This window comes from Neophocaena asiaeorientalis, unplaced genomic scaffold (assembly GCF_003031525.2).
Source record: "Neophocaena asiaeorientalis asiaeorientalis breed wild unplaced genomic scaffold, Neophocaena_asiaeorientalis_V1.1 scaffold737, whole genome shotgun sequence".
Taxonomy (NCBI): Eukaryota; Metazoa; Chordata; class Mammalia; order Artiodactyla; family Phocoenidae; genus Neophocaena; species Neophocaena asiaeorientalis.
Genome location: NW_020175012.1, coordinates 209283 through 230843, shown reverse-complemented (window position 1 = coordinate 230843; position 21561 = coordinate 209283). Strand labels below are relative to the sequence as shown.

The following is a 21561-nucleotide window of genomic DNA, read 5'->3' as shown; positions in this document are numbered from 1 at the left end:
TGTGTAATTGTACTGTCACTCCCCAGGCTTTTGTCTTCTCCCACTGAATCTCATTGCGCATCTGAAGGATCCCAGGGGATTTGGCCTCTCTCCCTGTCAGGCTCCAAAGATTCTCCCTGCTGCATTCCAGGCCCTATGGGGGTTCACACCCACCATTCCTCCGTTACTTATACCACCAGCTGCTCCCTTAGAATGTGTCCTGGCAGATCTTTCCTTGAGCCAAGGAGATGGCCATGACTTCAGCAGCTCCAGCTCTGTGGCCTCCCCAACCTCGTTGTCCTTTGATCGGGTGCTCAGACCTTTGTCCAAGTGGGATTTTGCTTTTCCCATCATCTCTGAGAAGATGTGAATATTCTCTCCATTTTACAGACAGGACACAGTGGAGCTACCCCATAGGAAACCAGATTTTCAGGCCACCAAACAAAATAGGGATATCATTTGGGTTGGGTTTTTTTTTTTTTCATTTTTATTGGAGTATAGTTGATTTACAATGTTGTGTTAGTTTCAGGTGTACAGCAAAGTGAATCAGTTCTACATATATCCACTCTTTTTTAGATTCTTTTCCCGTATAGGCCATTACAGAGTATTGAGTAGAGTTCCTTGGGCTATACAGCAGGTCCTTATTAGTTGTATTTTATATATGGTAGTGGGGATATGATTTGAACTTTGCTATAGACTTAGCTACAGGTTCCTGGCCTCTAAGCTCCTGAGGGCAGGGTCTGTGCCTGATCCATCTTCTCTGCTGGTGTCCTATTGGCCGGGTGCCGGGCCCTTAGGACAGTGAGTGCTGGATGAACAGACGTGTACCTTCCTCCCTCTTCCTTCTGCCTCACTGAGTCACCATTCCTGACCTTTGGGTTCTTGTGGGGATGAGTAGACACAAAAGAAGTAACACTGATTCTACGCATGCCAGTTCCAAGTGTGCTTTCACATGGGATCTCAGTGAGTTCTCACCTGTTATGCCCATTTTACAGATGAAGAGTGGAGCCTTGAAGAGGTTAGATGGTTCTCAAGGTCACACAGCCAGCGAGGGTTGACCCTGAGCTTGAATCCAGATCTTCTGCATCTGGGTTGGCAGGAAGTGCCCTGGCAGCATCAGCGCCACTCTGGATGGAAGCTGGTGGTGAGGGGCTGGGAGGGGCACCGATAGCAGCAGGGGGTCTGTACAAGCCTCTATTGAGGCCTGTTTGGGAAGGAAGGAAAGGCCAACCGGATGCTGGGCTTGCACGGCCTGGGTTTCTGAAGCCTCTTTGTGAATAGCAGGCCCTCCGGGGGCTCCCTGCTCCCTGATGCAGCCTCCAGCTCCTGGGACCACCTTCTCAGGACCTGGGGGACGGGAGTTAGGGGTTGACCCCACCTTCCGGAGCTCCAGTCTCCATCATGCTAGGCCCGTGGGCTCTACCCTGCTCCCTTTTCCTTGTTAACACGGCACACCAAGGCTTCCCCGCCAAAGCCCAGAGACGCGTGTCTCCAGGCCTCCCTGGGTTCTGTGCCTGATGCTTCCTGCTGCATTTTATCCTAAGAGGCAGTCTGTCTCAGGGGAAGAGGGTTGGATGGAGACGAGAAAATGGGGATTGTGGTCCCAGCTGTGCTCCCGGGCACATCTTGTCGTCTCTCTACAAAATGAGGGAGGTGCTACGAATGCTCTTCAGATGCCCCCCATCTTACCTTTTGGTTCTCAAGGGTCAGGAGGGGGTGTGACCTGAACGGGGAGGGTCATATTCATAACATCTCTGCATTTAATATTCCTTTAACCAGTACAGACTCCAGAGCACTGGGATCTTTGGTTAGAAAGCAGCCCTTCCCGGGCCATCCTCTGTGTGTGCAGACTGTGTCTGGAAGAGTTATTCCTCTCCTGCCTCCTGTTCGCCTCTGTGCTGTGGGATTCGAATACTTTATAGGATCCTTGGGAGGACTTGAATGAGATGAGCCATTAAAATGTTTAGCTCATTGCCTGGAACACAATAAGAAAAATGTTACTCTTATCATTGATTGGCTTTTGAGAGCAAATGCCTATAGGTCTCTTTCCATTGGAAGTCCTGCTGACTTCTCAGGAGACCTCCCACCCAACCACACACCCTCCTCCTGGCCTGCCTTTTCAGAGACAAAGCAGGATTAAGACCTTTGTGTCTCGGTGACATCCTTCTGGAATCCCTCCTCCCGAATCCCTCCTCCCGTATGCTAGAAGGCAGATAGCGAGGGAGGGGGAGAGTCTTTAGCGCACAATCCCAGTCTTCTGTTTTGTTCTGCTCCCACTTGATTGCCTGCTGGAATGCAATTCAAGACCTGTTCTTTCAGAATCATAATAATACCTTGTCTCAGTGCAGCCGTGGTGCTCTGAGGAGTTCAAAGGGTTTCGCTAGACCTGTTTTCTGGGCCTTGTGACATTGAGGGAATTGCTCCCCGACCTCCACCACGGAAATAAAGGCTGGATGTAACATTTATGAGGGCTCACCATGCGTGAGGTTCTGGCCTAAGCACTTGGCGTGTTACTTCATTTAATCTTCTCCACAGCCCTGAGCTCTGGCCACTGATATTACAGGCACACCTCGTTTTACTGCACTTCGCAGATATTGCTTCTTTACAAATTGAAGGTCTGTGGCGACCCTGCCTCAAGCAAGTCTGTCGGTGCCATTTTTCCAACAACATTTGCTCACTACGTGTCTCTATGTCACATTTTGATCATTCTCACCATATTTCAAACTTTTTCATCATCGTTATATTTGTTATGTGATTGGTGATCTTTGATGTTACCCCTGCAGGAAGATTGCGACCCACTGAGGGCTCAGATGATGGTTAGCCTTTGTAAGCAATAAAATATTTTTAAATTAAGGTATGTGCATTGCTTTTTTTAGACGTAATGTTATTGCACATTTAACAGACTACAGTACAGTGTAAGCATAACTTTTATATGCACCGGGAAACCAAAAAATTCTTGTGACTCACTTTATGGCGGTGGCGTGGAACCAAACGCGCAGTATCTCCGAGGTCTGCCTGTATTCTCATTTCTCGGATGAGCAACTGAGGTCAAGAGACCCGGCCACGTGAGGTCACCCAGTGAGCAAGTGACCAAGTGAGGGGAAGAAACCCAGGCCTGGTGGGTCTCTGAACACAGGTCTTGGCTTCCGGGCAGCGCTGCCCCCAGGGCCGTGAGAAGGAGTTGGGGATTCTCTTGTCCGACTCAAGGGAGCCTCATTCTCTGCTTTAAAAGAGCATTCCCCAGGGAGTCGGGGTAGGCCTTGGGCGCTGAGGAGGGTTCTTTTCATTTGAGATGGGGTGACAGGACGCCCCAGAAGTTAAGAGACTCGCTCAGGTTAGGATGTGCCTGCTTAACCAACAGGGGGCAGACCCGCGACCCTGACTCCGGCACGAGTCTTCGCTTGTCCTGCTTTGGCTCCCGTGTCTCCCAAGGCAGCGCCGTGGACCCTCAGGGGTTTTGTCCTCTCTTCCCCTGCAGGCCTTTTAAACCTCGAGAAGCTGCTCCGGCAATTCCTGATCTCCAAGGACACCCTCTCGGTCCGGATGCTGGATGACACTAGGGACCCCACCCCACTCCTCAAGGAGATCCGGGACGACAAGACAGCCACCATCATCATCCATGCCAACGCGTCCATGTCCCACACCATCCTCCTGAAGGTGGGCGCTGGGCCGGGCGGGTGCTGGTGGGCGCCGAGCGTCCTCCCCCTTCCCCTTCCCCTCCCCCTCCTTCTGAGCTGGCACTCTGCTCCCTTCTTGCCTTGGGCATCCTCCTGGGCCAAGGCTGAAGGAGCCCGGGGCTGGACTTCTGACCCTAACAAACCTCTTTGTGCTTCAGTTTCAATGGACGGCTCCTGAGAGCTAAAAGGAGAAAGCAGGGTGATGGCAATGTCATAGAAACATGTAACTCATGGTGCAACAGGGCAGCCACCAGCTGAAACACTGGCCGAGCCTAGACCTGCCAGGAGCTCTGTGGTCCAGGGGTTCCTAGGAGGGGCTAGGGTGGTGGCGTGGGCCACTTGGGGACTTGGGACAGAGGCTATTTGCCAAAAGGAGTAGAAGCATCTCCATATTTTGACAACCAGGGCAGTCACATCCGTGTGTATTACTGAATATCGGGCCTGTGTGTAATCCTTACACGCGTACTACAGCTCACCAAGTGCTGTCATGTAATTTCTCCGTGTAATCCTCCCCATGACCACGTAAGGTGGGCCTGATATCTTCCCTCCGCAGATGAAGAAACTGAGACTCTGCGAGATGAGCAGCTTTGTCCAAGGCTCGGCCCTGTGAGGAGCAGAGCGAAGTTGGCCTTGGTTCTCTTAACAGCAAATCAGCCCATTTCTTCTACCCCCCGGGACACAGAGGGGCAGGGTGCTAGCTCCTGAATCAACATATACACATGGAAATGTGGAGAGAGAGAGAGAGAGAGAGAGAGAAGTCAATACCTGGGGGTCCACTCTGGACAAACAGCTGCAAACTGCTGGGCATCCTTGGAATCACTGGCTCCACTTCCTGGGCTGGTGGCTCGGCTAGGCAAGCAGCCCCAGAAAGAGTAGACCGTGCTTCCAGGCTCCGCCATGGCTCTGGCAGCTCCCGCAGCCTCTCCAGGCACATTGGCCTCTTCTAATGCCATTTTAATTGCACATTTAATTGCAACCTGCCATCTTCCAGTGGGGGAGTGAGGTTCCTCTTTAACTTCTGTGGAGCCATGAGGAGGCCGGCAGACACGCGATGATTCTCTCTTCCTCTCCTTCCCTCGCTGTCTCCTAACCTCCCCACCCCAGCTAGTTTTGTTTCAGAATTAATAAGAGATTAGAATGAGTTCTCTGAGTACTGCGGGCTGTCCCTTCAGCCTGTTGCTATAGTAATTTTCCACAGCTCCAAACCCACGTCTGCCTGTGTGGGTATACCCAACTCACACACTCAAACACAGAATTTTTGTCTTTCTCTTTCTTCTCTTATGTCCAGAGCTATGATCGAGGAAGTCATCAAAGACAGAAAAGCTCCTCTAAGTTTCAGGGCACGAGAGATAAAGGCTGAGGAGTCCTCAGGAAGGTGGGGAGTAGGGAGTGAGATAGATTTCCCTCAGTCCCCTTGCCAGGGGTGGGTTGGAACCTACGGTAGCTGGTTCCTACCTGGATGGTCCCCTGGTGGAAGTCTTAGGTTCAGCCCTTGCCCAGGAATATTTCATCGCTCCCAGGATATGCAGTTGCCTCCCCGCCTCTCTTTAATATGTGTATTTCATTGTTGAAATTTAGGAAAGTACAGAAAAGCACACACAAAAAGATAAACATCATTCACAATTCCATCACCCAGAGAGAACCACTATTAAATTTTGGTGTCTAGCTTTTCTGCCTTTACAGACACAGTTTTTTCCTTTTCCAAAATTATTAGCACACGGCACACACTCTTTGGAAAGCTGTGTTTTTGTTCTACTTAATAACATGCCATGCATTTTTCTCATGTCATTGCATATTTTTCTACAAATATTTTAATGGCTGCATCATTTCCTGTCCCATGGATGTACCATAATTTATTTAACCATCCTTTATTGTTGGAGATACAGGTTGTTTTCAATCTTTGCTATAATAAATAATGCTGGGATGCACGTCTTTGTACATAAATCTTCATGCAAATTCATGAATATTTTCTGAGCATAAATTTCTAGGAGTGGAATTACTGAGTTAAAGGTATGCATATGCTTTTCAGGATTTTGATATGATTTGCCACATTGCCTTTTAGAAAGGCTGTAAGGATTTACACTCCCACCAGCAGCATACAGGTGTCTTATAGCACCCTTGCCAATACTGGGTATTTTCATTAAAAACGCCTTTAATTTTTTTTATGGCTGTGCATTTGAAGGAAATTCCCTTGTAATGATCATTATTAGCAAATGGTTCTGCTGGGTGCAGGCTTTCCTGAGGCCACCTGTCAGACTCAGCCCTTGTGACCTTGGAACCAAATCCATCAGTGACCAGCGAGGTTTCAGGAAACCTTGTTCCCATTTGAATTCCTAGCAGCCCCAGCAGGCCGGCCCTGCATCCGTCCTGGACTCAGTCCGCATGTTTCCCTGGAGCTTCAGACTCCTCTTTCACGGGGCTACAACCCGGCCTTGAGGGGCGTCAGGGAGGATGAACTCAGTGTGGGAAGCAGTGTGATCAGAGGATGTACAGAGCTTCTGGGAGTCTTGGTGTGCACTCCTGAGCCTGGCCCCAGAGCTAGACAGCGCTCCGCTGCCTCTTGATTTCAGGAAGATTTCCAGAGTAATCCCCTACCTTATTGAGCGGCTGTTCTGGCAACGAACTCCATGTTTACCCAGAATTCAGGTCTCAAAAGCCAAGGGTCTCTTGTCTCTTATTTTTAGGACATCAGATTTCACAAAGTGGATTTTAACCATCTGACGGTGCCCTCTCCCAGCCCCCTGCCCCCAGCCCATCCCTGTAACCCGGGAGCTCTCGCTGGACTAGGCAGTGGTGAGAGGCACGGACAGCGGTGGGGGAGGGAAGGGATGGAGGTGAGCATCGTGCCCACCATCTTCTTAGAAGTGGAGGAGGCAATGTAGCTTTGCTAGAAGAAGGAAGAGCCTCCCGTCAGGGTCCTTGGGCTCCATCAGGACCCCCCGTGTAATCTCACCCCAGACATTTGTTTCCCATTGGAATGGCAGTGATATAATTACCCTGGCATATCCTTCAAGGAGCCTGTGAAGGCTCCTGTGAGAATGCTTACAAAATTATTGGAGTGCCTTGCGGGGTCAACACGATGTAAGGGGAAAATTTAATCATCCCTGGCCTTGTATTTTCCTCCCATGCACCTCAGTAGTCATGACAAAAACGGTTTCCTGGGGGCCCAGGGCTGTGGGCTACATGATGCAGATCTAACCGACGGTCAGGAGGGATGAGGGCCCTGGGGAGAGCTGGGCTCATTATTTCCGTGATCTCCTTGTCAACTTCTATAGCACCTGTCACACTCCAAGCCAGGCACGCCGACAGGGAAGCTTGCTTAGGGGTATTTATGATGGCTACAAAGATCAGACAAAAGGAGACCCTTCCGAAGTCACAGCTCTCAACCGTGGGCTGAGACTTGCTGATGCGCTGTGACCAAGGGCACGTCCCAGGCGACTCGCTCCTCACTACTAGTAAAGGACCAGAGTCTGCAGGTGACTCACCTGTTTCCAACATTACTGCAGATTCAAGAATACACTTACGAGTCTCACTCACTCTCATCCTGCTAGGGGTGGAGTTAATTTGGGAATTGCCTACAACCCACGGACTCTCTGCTATCTACGCCTCGGCCCCTAAGAGAAGCGTGTCAGTAGTTCCATCAATATCATAGCCCTCCAAGGGGAGTACGAGACATTTCCATTTATGAGACGCGTGATCTTCTGGACAAGTTGCACAGCCCTTGGTGCTTCAGTGGTCAGCGCTCAGCTGTCAGTGGGGGTGGTGAAGGAGTAATAGTGCCTACCTCATCGGGTGAACCCGAGTGAAATGCTTTCTAGTGCAGACTGAACACTGAGTGAGTGTTAGCCATTGGTATTGTTAATGGTTGTGGGGATGATTATTATAGTCTGTTTTATTATTTGTTTCATTTCCCGTAAAGTCACTTTGGTTTCCAGAATACCCAGTTATATCCGTGGGAATGTGTTTTACCTGAGAATATCAGCTACTAGGAGTGTCACTGCAGGGGTGGGGTGTGGCGGGGAGGGGGAGGGACCTTACTCTAGAGGCCAGGGTTTCTGTGCTCCGTCCTCCAAGGCCGAGGGCAATGTAAGAAACAATCCATCAAGATGTTCGACTCTGCTGGTGCTGAAGGGTAGTGGGCCAGACCAAGGGCGGACACTTGGAGCCCTCCCTGCTCACACACTTCGAGCGGGTTTTTACTTTCCTCTCTAATCTCCTTCTCTTCCCTTTGCAGGCAGCGGAACTAGGGATGGTGTCAGCCTATTACACATACATCTTCACTAATCTGGTAAGACATTTTCACAGCTCACCTCCTTGGCATAGAGAGTATCATTAATTAGGGTCAGTGGGGTGTGACGGAATGAAGCCCGGGAGATGGGAAGTAGGGAAATGGAACAGAGGAGCAGAAGCCAGCCAGAGAGGCAAGGCATCTGAGAAAAATGGAAACCCAGGAGTCACTGGGATTCTCATCCCAACAATTCTTAGCCTGGAGAGAATGGAAATTTGGGGAATCTAATGCCTCCATTCAGATGCCACCAGCAACATAGCACTGAGCCCTCTGATGGATGCTCTCCTCTATAGGTCCAGTTACTGGCCTGCAGTCCAGTCTCTACACTGCCAGACCCTTATGCTGGCTGGCTCAGAAGTAGGAAAGCTAGAGCACAAGATGTATCGAGTCCTATGTACAAAGGTGTTATAACTGGATACACGTCCAGAGGCCATTTTTGCCAAATCCCCTTGTTTCGCAGCTGAGAAGACAATTCTGTAGATATTTTACTGAGTCAGGTTGGAGCACTATTTTTGCCATGTACCATCTGTGTACCCTTCAACAAGCACTGAGCCTTGTTTTCCTTATCTGTAAAATGGGCATAAGGACAGCTACGTTCTGGAGTTGCCGTCATTTCGAAATGATGTAATTTAATCTGCGTGTATTTTGAAATTGTAAAACATTAAGAGATGTGAAAGGTTGGTGTGAAGTATAGACACACTCAGAGAGTAGAAAGAACCTCAGAGAACAGGTTTAAAAAAATTATAACTTTTTGTTTTGAGATTATTATAGATTCACAGGAAGCTGCAAAGATAATACTGAGAGGTACCACGTACCTTTAACCCATTTGTCTCTAATGGTTACATCTTACATGATTACAGTAAATATCAAAACCAGGATATCAAAATATCAAAGCTATTAAGACTTGTGTAGATGTGTGTAACTCCTACTGCAATCAGGATACAAAATCTCATTACCACAAAGATCTCCCTCAAGCTACCATTTTATAGTCACACCCACTTCCCTTCTTCCCACCATCTCTAACCTCTAACAACTGCTATCCTGTTCTCTATTTCTAAATTTTCTAATTTTATATAAATGGAGCATGAGTAAATGACCTTTGAGGTTAATTTCTTTCACTCAAAGTACTGCCCTCAAGATCCATCAAAGGTGTTACATAAATCAATAGTTTGCCCTTTAGTATTGCCGAGTCAGATTTCTTGGGTGTGGATGTACCGGTTTCCTTAACTATCCACCTATGGAGAGACATAGTTTCCAGTTTTGGGCTATTACAGATAGAGCTGTTAGAAACAGTCATTCAGAGAAGAGGTTTAATTATTTTATGCCTTTATTTATTTTATAAATGCACGAGATATCCAGATCATTTAAGTAGCCCCTTCATCCAGACGTGCTTTGATGTAACAGGAGCCGGGCCAGGCATTCGGGATTACAATGGGAATAAGAAACCGAGCCGGCCCAGGAAAAACCTATTGCAAGGTACCTGTCCTATTGCATAGCGGCAAATTCTATGAGACGTGTACACAAAATGCTTTAGACTCTAGAGCAGGGGTCACTTGCTCTACCTGGAGCGGGCAGGAGATGCTTCATAGAAGAAGGGGCCTTTAAGCTACACCCTGAAAGACAGGTAGGCTTTTTTCTAGACAAACAAAGAAGGAAAGAACATTCGGGGGTGAGCAACAGCTTATTCACATACCTGGAGATTTGAGTGACTTCAAACGTATGGACTGCGCCAGGAATGGGTGTGCCAGTTAATTATTATTCATTTGTAGCCATTCATGAAAGTAACCTACTTAAAAGATGTAAGGCAGGTATCAATGCAAGATCATTGCTGTGCTTGGGGAGCAGAATTCAACCTCACCATTATGACTCTTGAATCTTAAAATGGAAAAGGTTACCTAGAAGTTAAGCCTTTCTTGGCCAACACAGGTGGTAGGGTAACCTAGGTGATTGTGCAGTGCCCCTTCCGGGATTTAGGGGCCAGGTCTCCTGAAATGTCCTGAGAGGCTGAGGAGATGCCTGCCCAAAGAGACGAGCTGGGATTCTGTGGTCCCTGTTCTTGTCCAGCTGTAGTGTCGTGAACAGCCCTTTCTTTGGGCTGCTGTGGAATTGTTCCCCCTGCAGCATCCTACAGGCCTTTGCTCTCAGGGTTGAAAGGCCCCTCGAAGAATCCAGTATAGCTGCTTTTCTGGTGTAGGGACTCCCTCCACGGCAGGCTTGCCCCACCACAAACCTGCCTGTTCCATTGTTGGAATTTTTCCACTGAGGTCTAGCATACATATAGAAGGCCACACAAATCATATGTGCACAGCTGAATGAACATTCTCCAGGTGAGTACACCTGTGTCAGCAGCACCCTGATCCAGAAATAGCCCATTGCTAGAGCCCCAGGTGTCCCCCCTCACGCCCCCTCCCAGTCACGACCCCTCAAAATGTAAAGCACAAGGAACTTCTTTGTTTGCTTACTTATTTATTTTTTCCTATCTAACACTGCTGTTGTAAATCACAGCATTAACATGGAAAAGGGTAGAAAAGGATTAGACTATTCCCAGAGCAATGCAAAATCATTTGCCTAATGTAAGGAGGCATCTGGGGGAGCCCAGCAAGTTAGCAGAAGAATAGAGAGAGATGAAACTCCAACTGTGTTCCATTTGGGGAGCCTGGGAAGTAGAGGGGAGGAGGGGGAAAAGGCAAGCCAGGGGCCACCTGCCTTGTGCCCACCTGCCAGGGACACCCCCCATGTCAGTTAGCCAGGGCAGCAGAGGAGGAAGGAGCGGGGCAGCAAGGAGTCGCGGGGGTGTCTTTGCAGATTGAAGGAGGCTAGTCTTTTGGAAGATAAGGTCCCAGGACGGTAATGAGAATAATGCGCGGTTGCCTGGCCTGGAGATGTTTAAGAAAGCGTCACCCGCGCTGCAACCCGCCACTGCCTCTTCTCAAACATGGTGGTAATGATTGTGATGAGGAGAATTGTGGAGAAAGCACTGGCCCGTGAAGTCAGGAGGCCTGGGTCAAGTCCCCACCCTGCCTTATACTCACTGTGTGACTTTGGGGGAGTCACGTTGACTCTCTGAGCCCCAGCTTTCTCCTTTGTAAAGTGGGGATAATAAAATCTTACGGGGTTGTTGTGAGGATAAAGAAAACTGCAATATAAATTGCCAAGTACTGTATGTTTTGAAGGCATTGTATTTTTTAATAGATCTTTATTGGAGTATAATTGCTTCACAATACCGTGTTAGTTTTGGTTGTACAACAAAGTGAATCAGCCGTATGCGTACATATATCCCCATATCCCCTCCGTCTTGTGTCTCCCTCCCACCCTCCCCATCCCACCCCTCTAGGTCATCGCAAAGCACCAAGCTGATCTCCCCGTGCTATGCAGCTGCTTCCCACTAGCTAACTATTTTACATTTGGTAGTGTATATATGTCGATGATACTCTCACTTCACCCCAGCTTCCCCCTCCCACCCCGTGTCCTCAAGTCCATTCTCTGTGTCTATGTCCTGCCCTGCCACTAGGTTCATCAGTACCATTTTTTTTTTTAGATCCCATTACAGATGGCCAAGAGGCACATGAAAAGATGCTCAGCATCACTAATTATTAGAGAAATGCAAATCAAAACTACAATGAGGTATCACCTCACACTGGTCAGAATGGCCATCATAAAAAATCTAGAAACAAGAAATGCTGGAGAGGGTGTGGTGGAAAGGGAACCCTCCTGCACTGTTGGTGGGAATGTAAATTGATACAACCACTGTGGAGAACAGTATGGAGGTTCCTTATAAAACTAAAAATAGAACTACCATATGACCCAGCAATCCCTCTAGAGGCATATACCCTGAGAAAACCATAATTCAAAAAGACACATGCACCCCAATATTCACTGCAGCACTATTTACAATAGCCAGGACATGGAAGCACCCTAAGTGTCCGTCGACAGGTGAATGGATAAAGAAGACATGGCACATATATACAATGGAATATTACTCAGCCATAAAAAGAAATGAAGTTGAGTTATTTGTAGTGAGGTGGATGGACCTAGAGCCTGTCATGCGGAGTGAAGTGAGCCAGAAAGAGAAGAACAAATACCGTATGCTAAGGCACTGTATTTCTTTTGTAACACTCCGATACTTTCAGCTTTCCAAGAGCTTTTGTCCTTCTTGGGTGGGCACAGAACGAGATGGGCTTTGGGAGCTTGCCTCAGTCAGAGAGTTCTTTCAACTTGGAATTAACAGGATTCACACGGTTTGTAAGTTTGCAAGAGGAAATCAGAAAAGTAACTGCATGAATGATGATGGCTGAGTAATAGCCAAGAAAAGAGAAGCAAAGCTGTTGCAAAAATCAGTCAGTGAGAGAATATGCTGGATGCTTCTCATTAGTGCCTTGGCTCTCTGGAAGGGACAGACCCTATGAGGAGTAAAAAAACTATCTTTAAGTCCATTCTTTCTGCCCAGTTGCTGTTGGAGTCTTGGGCCAGAGCATTAGGGGCTTTACGTAGAGGTTCATAAGTGAGCCTCTGTGCTTCTCCAGTCCCTTTCCCCAAATACAGATGCCACCTAGACTTTAATTTTTATTTATTTCTTCTCTGAATTCCTCAAGGATCCCCATCACGTCTCACCTCTCTGAATTCTGCCACAGTGATGCAGCGGGCACTCAGATTAGCTTTTTGAGAGTGAAATGCCCACGGTCACGAGACCCCTCCACAAGACCACCAGAGACAAGAGTCAAAGCCAAACGGCAAGGGTCATTTATTGCAGGTTCGAACCTGGACCTCCGCGCACTCGTTGCCGGTGACGCTAAGAGGTCCCGATGGAGTTTAGTACAGCTCTTTTATAGACAGGTACAAACAAGCTCGCGACCTTCAGGGGTGGGGGGTACTGATTGGCTAACTTTTAAACAAAGACATTAGTCACTGATTGGTTAACTTTTAAACAAAGACACTAGTCACCGTCTGATTGGTTGGATGGTTGCAAAAGGGGGTTCAGCAAGCATAGTTACAGAAGCGAGAGCGGCTGGTTAAGTTTCGGTTTCCTGAGGCTTTGTTTTTCAATTAGGAATACTTAAGATGGGGCCATAGTTACAAGCAGTACAAACAGGAAGATCGATGCATTCCTAGCAGCACTACGGCCTAATGGCAGGGCATCAATTCAGTCCTATTTCTACCAAAGTAGAACATAGCCCTTCAAGAGTTAGCACAAAGGTGTGGGCTTTGGCATTCGTAGACATGACTAAGAATTCCAGTTTGACCAGCGATCAGCTGTGTGATCCTGGGCAAGTTACTTAATCTCTCTGAGCCTCAGTGACCTCACCAGCTGTTGGACGCTAATAACACCTGCCTCGGTAGATAATAGCCACACAGAAACTGACTCACAGTACAAGTTTAGTAAAGGGAAGGTATTATTTTAAAAAGTCCTATTTGTGCTTCCCATGTACTGAAAAGAGCAGGAGATATTTATTTTGCTGCCCAGCCTCTAATGGCCTATAAAAGTGACTCCTAAAATGCCATTTTATTGATTTCCAGAGAATGACTAGAGCGAGGAAGTTCAGTTATTGTTCAGAACCGTTGTAGGGTTTGCTGGTATCAGTAATGCCTGAGTAGTTGGTCAGGTCTTCATGCCTCTGTCCCACCAGGTGTTACAGTTGGTTTAGGGCGTCTGTAATCAATGGGTTTGTTTGACTGCTCGGGACTCCATCAGCTGACCATCCATCACAAGAGTTGGGACAGAAGTAGCCATCATGAATCAAACTTCTGAACCATCAATTCATTTTGACCTCATAGAAAGCACAGTCTCTTTCTATCGGGGTCTGGCCAGCAGGGAGAGTGAGGGTGCCAGCCTTGAGCTTTGAGTGACGGAGGTGACTGATGCAAGGAGAGGCTGGGCCAGGAGAGCTGAGGCTGGCTGGGAGGATCCTGCAGCTATGACGGGAAGAGCCGGGGAAGAACTCCACAGGTCCAGGGAAGAGCCAGGTCTGGGGGGTCCAGTGGGAGCCCAGGCTCAGTGAGGTGTGTGACAAATGTGAGAGACACTTCAGCAAGAGGGCAGAGACCCAGGAACAGGGACAGACTCGCCGCAGAACAAAGGAAGAAGTCACGTACAGGAAGTTGGTAGCCGCTGAGGGCAGACAGTCATAGCAAACAGCAAACAAATACCCAGGTCTTTTACTTATATCTCTATTTCGAAATAGAATCTGGCGTAGTTTGTACTGGCGTCAGAGGTTTGATCCGTGAAACAGCTTCTTGTCCCTGCTTCTGGTTCTGATGGGTCAGGGGTCAGTCCCGTCAGGGGTACAAACCTCTGATGAACAGGTAGGAATGGGTCACCTGAAGGCACCTGGCTAAGGCGGGAACCCAGCCAGAGGGTCAGCTCCTGGGGTCCAAATCATGAGAACTTTTATGGTAAATTGAGAACCTGGATATGCACCTGGCCAGGGATCTGGAGAGGAACGAGAAGGAGGCAGGTCCTGGTGGTTGGCCAAGGTAAGGGGTCAAGAGTCCAGGCCAGAGTAAGATGGACCAAATAAGGGACAAAGCAAGGTGAACAAGAAAATTATTCTGCAAAGACACAAAGGACACAGAGGCATGAGTGACCTTGAAAACTGGTTCCTGCCTTTATCCAGATTTGTTGCTTTCTTTGTTTTTTGAACGTTTTTATTCTGGTAAAATATATGGAACATAAGATTTGCCATTTTAACCATTTTTAAGTTTACAATTAAGTGACATTAATTACATTTACAATGTTGTGCAACCATGATCACTACCTATTTCTAAAACTTTTTCATTACCCCAAACAGAAGCTCTTTAAATATTTTTTTTTTAAATAAGGAAGGGTATTTATTTTTTAATTAATTAATTTATTTGTTTGTTTTTGGCTGTGTTGGGTCTTCGTTTCTGTGCGAGGGCTTTCTCCAGTTGTGGTGAGCGGGGGCCACCCTTCATAGTGGTGCACGGGCCTCTCACTGTCGCGGCCTCTCCCGTTGCGGAGCACAGGCTCCAGACGCGCAGGCTCAGTAGTTGTGGCTCACGGGCCCAGCCCCTGCGCGGCATGTGGGATCTTCCCGGACCGGGGCACGATCCCGTGTCTCCTGCACTGGCAGGGGGCACGATCCCGTGTCTCCTGCACTGGCAGGCGGACTCCCAACCACTGCGCCATCAGAGAAGCCCCAGCTCTTTAACTATTAAACAGTAATTCCCCATTCCCCTTCCCCCCCCAGCCCTGATAACTCCTAATCTGTTTTCTGACTCTATGAATTTGCCTATCCTAGATATTTCATAATAGTGGAATCACGTAATATTTGTCCTTTTGCGTCTGGCTTATTTCACTCAGCATGTTTTCTAGGTTTATCCATGTTATAGCATGTATCACAACTTCATTCTTTTTTTAACTCTTTTTTTTATAGTGGTAAATATACATAAAATTTACCATTTTAAAAAGTTCATTCAGTAGCAATAAGTATACTCACATTGTTGTACAACCGTCACCACCATCCATCTCTAGAACATTTTTCATCCTCCCAAACTGAAACTTTATACCCGTTAAACACTAACTCCCTATCCCTCCTCCTCCCGGTCCCTGGCAGCCACCATTCTGCTTTCTGTCTCTATGAATTTGCCTCTTCTAAGTGCCTCATGTAAGTGAAATTATAATATTTGTCCTCTGGTGCCTGCCTTACTTCACCTAGCATAATGTCTTCAGGGGTCTCTGTGTGTCAGAATTTCCTTCCTTTTTCAGGCTGAATAATAATCCATTTTATGTATATACCACACTTTATTTATCTCTTCATCCATCATGTGGACACTTATGTTGCTTCTTCCTTTTTTTTTTTTTTTTGCGGTACGCGGGCCTCTCACTGTTGTGGCCTCTCCCGTTGCAGAGCACAGGCTCTGGACGCGCAGGCTCAGCGGCCATGGCTCACGGGCCCAGCCGCTCCGCGGCACGTGGGATCTTCCCGGACCGGGGCACGAACCCGTGTCCCCTGCATCGGCAGGCGGACTCTCAACCACTGCACCATCAGGGAAGCCCCCTGCTTCTTCCTTTTGGCTATTATGAATAGTGCTGCAATGAACATAGGTGAACAAATACCTGATCGAGTCCTGCTTTCAATCCTCTTGGGTATATATCTAGTAGTGAAATCCCTGGATCATATGGTAATTCTATGTTTACTTTTTTAGGAACAGCCAAACGCCTTTCTAACCGTACCGTTTTTATTCCCACCAGTCATGTATGAGGGTTTGAGTTCCTCCACATCCTACCAAAACCTGTTATTTTTTGTTTTTATGATAATAGCCATCTTAATGGTATGAAGTGTTCAGATGTGTTTCTTATTTCTATTTGGAGTTTTCCAACTGAAAGAAGCAAGACCACGTGGCTGAAGTTGAGAGTCCTGATTAAGAAGCTTTATAATGGGAGAAAGAAGCTGGTGTGTAAAAACCAGTCCTTGAGTCCATCAGACCTGGTGAAAATCCCCAGTTCGGGAGCTTCCTAGCTGTGCGCCCTGATGCTCTTGGGGGCCTCAGTTTCCTCATATGTAAAATGTGAATAATAATATCCATCTCAAGAGATGTCGGTAAAATTTTAAAATAGCGATGGATAACACTTTGTATCCAGTAGGCAATGCCAACTGCTTTAACAGATAAACCCCAATCCCATGGCTTCACACAGTAGATGTATATTTCTCACTCAACTGAAGTCCCCCAAGTGTGTTCCTGATCATCAGGCAGCCTTCCAGAATGTCATCTGGGGGCCCAGGCTTCTTCTAGCTTCTAATGTGTCCTCTGAGAGGCCAGGAATGGGGAAAAACGTAAAGGATCAGACGCAGGAGGGCTTTGGGGGCCAGGCCTGGAAGTGGCACACAGTATTTCCCCTCACAATCCCACTGGCGAGAATTTAGTCACGTACTCACACCGACCGAGAGTGCGATGGGGAAACATCACGTACCATGTGTGCAGGGAGAAGAGGAGATGAGTGTGCTGATCCGCTACCCGTATCTGCCACATCATTAAATGATTAGTGACCATCATACGTCTCTTTTGCGTATGCTGGAAAGGCAATTAGCATCCCAAGCCCTGGCATGTCTGTTTAGAGGCTAACTGACTGTATCCGTGGAGATCAGCACTTCATTATAAAGGCGTCAGCTCCCTTATAACTAAAAGGGTCTGCACCTCGAATGGTCTTGCCCAGGGGGGCCGCTGGCCTGACGGTCCTGTCTGGCACTTCCAGCTGGGGACTGCACTGGACAGGTATAGATTCTCTGTGCTCATTCCGCTCTTTAGTCTGGAAGAAGTCTCTGTCCTCCAGTCAGCCTCCGGGTTTGGCTGCAGGAACCATTGTTCCGCAAGACTGATGGTAGTTTGGATAAAGGACGTGAAGAATTAAGGGCCTTTGGGCAAAGCCCAGTCGGCTGCTGAGAGAGCAGAGATGTCATCTGAAGAGAAGAGGTGAAGGAGGAAGTGCAATTTGAGCTAATAAATCTGGGAGAATTATCCAGCTACTAATGAACCCAGGGAGATTTGTAGGCACTGCCTAATAAAGAAAAGAAAATCACCCTAATCTATTGTCAGCGAGCACAGATGAGCCCTGTGCCAAATGAGGGAGCTGCTGCCTTGGCAGGGAGAAGTGTGGAGATTCAGGGTCAGGGCCAGAATCATGAAATGTCAAGGAAAGGTAGTAAGTGGGCACCGGAAGCAGGGAGCTGTATGGTCAGTGGGCCACCTGGGCTTCCACTGACATTGCAGGCAGCATGGCTCGCTGGATGTGGTGACCACCGTTTCATTTTCCTGCCACAGATAAGGCTAGAGCGCCATGCTCTTGATGCCACCACCAGCACGCTGGAGGGTAGTGCTGTTTGTATAGAGGCACCGGCATCTCAGAGTTTTTTCCTTTGGGGAATCTAGAGAGAAGGGGCCAAGTGCTGTCTGGGTGTCAGAAGGCATGGCGCAGGGTGACACCAGCACCTGTAGGGTTACACCTGCATGGGACAAGGTTACACCAGCACCTGTAGGGTTACACCTGCATGGAGAAGGGTTACACCAGCACCTGAAAGCTTACACGTGCATGGAGAAGGGTTACACCAGCACCTGTAGGGTTACACCTGCATGGGACAAGGTTACACCAGCACCTGTAGGGTTACACCTGCATGGGACAAGGTTACACCAGCACCTGTAGGGTTACATTTGCATGAGGAAGGGTTGCATCAGCAGGAGGCCTCATCATGCAGAGGATGGACAGTGAAGCAGCTGTGGCTTCTAGTTATGGCCCTTCTACTAAATAGCTGGGTGACATAGTAACAGTGATAGTTGATATTTATTGACTACCTTCTACATGCAAGGCTCTGTAATAAGTGCTTCTCAGTTATTTTCTCGTTTAAACCTCACACAACAACTCGAGCAGAGCACTGTTTTATCCCCATTTTAGGGATGAGAAAGCTGAGGCTCATAAAGTTTTGATACTCTGTACAAGGTAGTAGAGCCAGAGCACAAACCCAGGCAGTTAGCTCTTAGCCACCTCACTCTACTGCGTTTATCTAGACGTGCCATTTCTCCTCGCTGGGCTTCAGCTTCTTCATCTGAAAATTATGATGTTGTATTAGGTGATCTCTGAGGGTCTTTCCAGCTCTGGACTTATTTCATCCTACACATAGTTGAGGGCATTACAATTCATAGCACCCTGTGGTTGGGAATGTTTCCTGGAGAGAGGGGAGGATGATCCATTGGATCGAGGGCCCATGGGGCCCTGGAAGCAGTAGAAACTAACAGCTCCGTGGATTCCCAAGGAGTAGCCAGGTCCTTCTGAGTCTTGCAGAAATAACCCCTCCATGCCCTAGTCTCTATCTTGTTTGGGCAGAATGGATATATGCAGCCAATTTTTCTCCTCTGGGTCCATGTTATTGTCAAGCAGACTGAGCCTGTGTTTATTTTTCTAGAGGTTGATCAGAGAGATTAGCCATAAGTAACTGAGGTTGCTAAAATTATTACAGAAAGGGGAGCCGGGGCAGACAGGGAGGGAAGAAACAAATGATTCCAGAGAACGTGAATGCTCACCGTCCTGCTCTCCTGATCCCCTGACGGACCAACCCTATTCATCTTTTAGGTCTTCCTAAAATGTCGCTTCCTAAAGAACTTTCCCCTGACACCCGCTGTGTTGAGTCTGCTGTTACACGCTCTCACAGCACCTTGTCTTCCGTATTTTGTAGCATCCATCTCGTGGGAATTCCTCCTTCTATATCTGACCTCTCCACCAGACTTTGAACTTCGTAAAGGCAAGACCATCACTGGTCCATCACTGTACCCCAGTCACCTACTGGCACACAATCGATATGTATTGAGTCAATGAATGGAGAAGTTCATGACATGATAGAGTTCTTGGACTAGGAGGGGTGGCCGGATGAGATGGCTCATCTCCTTCATCCAGTAGGAATTAGCTCATCCCAGCTAAGCCCATGAGCACAAAGTTCCACAGCTTAGGCAGGAGGAGCTGGGCCCGGCCCCCCTTTCCCGAGGATGCCTTGGCATTTTCATAGCCCACGTGGTAACTAGTCGATCTGGAATGCCCTTCCTCCATTCTGGGCTGAACAGATTTGAAGTTAGGTATGTGCAAGACCGGGAAGGGCGGTTTCATTCAGGATCTAAGATACAGGGTTTCAGGGGGTTCTGATGGGTGAGGGAGGTGTCAAAACCTGAGGCCCAGCGTTGGCACCAAGACTGATCATACTTTTTTACTGGCCACACCATGCCTGGGTCAGCCTGGGTCAAGTGGCCTCTTCAGGCCAGCACCTGGCACCAGACTCATGGAGCCAGAACCCAAGGGTCTTTGAAACAAAACCTCTACTTCAGGTTTTCAAGGTCATTATGAAATTATCTAGTCCTCTCCGCTGTCCCCATGACTTGGCACGTGAGGTTTGGTGAGCCTCATGGCTGTGTTGACACAGAGGATGGAAACATGGCTTAAAGGAGGCAGCCGGGGACTCAGATCAGAGAGGACCTGAGTTTGAATCTGGGCCCTGCCATACATGAGATGCACACATGGCACGTTAACCTACTGGAGTCTCAGTTTTCCCTTTTGTAAAATGGGGATGGTAATTCCTATAACATCATTTTGTGAGGAACATGGAAGGTTTCTAATCCTCAGTGGGCTGCTGGTAAACATTACTCCCTTTTCTCCCCTCTTTCCCACTTCCCTGTTGAGTATGTTCACGCTTAGACCTTGGTGTCCTGGTTTACTGCCTCTAGCTTTCCAAAACGCCATTGTTATCAGAGACATTTCATAATTGGTCTCTCGCCTAATTGTAGTTAGAACTACAGTTCCCACGGTACGTGAGTGTCTTTCATATCTTGCGGTCTTTTACTGAAAGCATACCCCCCCCCACACACACACACATACCCCTACACACACGCACACACACAGCTAGCCAACAGCTACAATCCATCAGTCGGACAACTTTCCAGTGCCAGAGCAATTGGTTCTAAAGTGTAGTTTATTGTAAAATTATTAAGACCATCTACATATTTCACCTTTATTGTGCCTTTTAAGAGAACCACTCTGCATAATACAGTACACTTTGGTGAGTGAATATGTTTTTAGTGCAACTAGGAAAAGAGTAATGGAGTGAAAGCTCCCCATGTGTCTGTCTGAGCTTCCCAGGTACCCCTGCTACCAAATGCAAACCCGGAGAGGTGGCATATCTGGCAGTGACGGATGTCTCCTGGGCGTACATGGGTACAACAGCATCTTAAGGAGAAGTTATTACTCCAGAATTGTGCTCTCTGGCTGCCAACCCTCTTGTGTCTGTTGTCTGAACTAGGCTATTGGTAGAGGGGGATGTATTCAGGGGGAATGGCAGGGAGAATTGGAAAAAGATTCAGGAAGCATTGACTGAAACTTATTTTCTGAATTTGCATTTGGGGAAACTGGCTGACAGTTGGGAGTCCCTTGGCCCAAGTTATGGGATTAAAAATGATTAGCGGGCTTCCCTGGTGGCGCAGTGGTTGAGAGTCCGCCTGCCGACGCAGGGGACGCAGGTTCGTGCCCCGGTCCGGGAAGATCCCACATGCCGCGGAACGGCTGGGCCCGTGAACCATGGCCACTGAGCCTGCACGTCCGGAGCCTGTGCTCCGCAACGGGAGAGGCCACGGCAGTGAGAGGCCCGCGTACCGCAAAAACAAAAACAAAACAAAATAAAAAACATTAGCTAGTCATGATTAAGCGACTTACCTATGGAAAATGCTTAAAGTCAACTCCTCTTATTCAGCAAACGTTTATCACGTGTCTACTGTGTGCTGGGAATGCAAGCAGCAGTAGGATGTGGCTTGAAGAGCTCTATAAAGGCAAGGTGTGGAAGCCCAGAGGAGGGAGTATTTAGTGCTTTTTTTGGGAACTGGGAGAGAGGTTTGCAGATATGGCTTCCTTTGAATGGTTTATTGAGGGAAGGTTAGAAAGGATCGTGGGAGGGTGACATGTGGACAGAGGTAAGCATTGTAGGCTTGAGAAAGAAAGAGCACGGTGCCTGCCATGGCTGGAGCAGGGGCGTGTAATGGAGAGAGGGAAGCCAGGGCCGGCAGAGGAAGGGTCCTGTCAGATGACATTCCACCCACTCTGCAAAATTGCTGGACTTTTCAGCATTAGAAGCT

General features: G+C 48.0%; 1 protein-coding gene across 1 annotated transcript in view; it reads left to right on the top strand.

The window, feature by feature from the left end:
* The window catches only part of GRIK4 (glutamate ionotropic receptor kainate type subunit 4), a 304530-nt gene that overhangs the window by 156960 nt on the left and 126009 nt on the right, over window positions 1-21561 (top strand). Inside the window, exons 5-6 of the mRNA XM_024761910.1 lie at window positions 3458-3636; window positions 7891-7944. Coding sequence (XP_024617678.1) covers window positions 3458-3636; window positions 7891-7944 — 233 coding nt within the window. The remainder of the gene's footprint in view (window positions 1-3457; window positions 3637-7890; window positions 7945-21561) is intronic.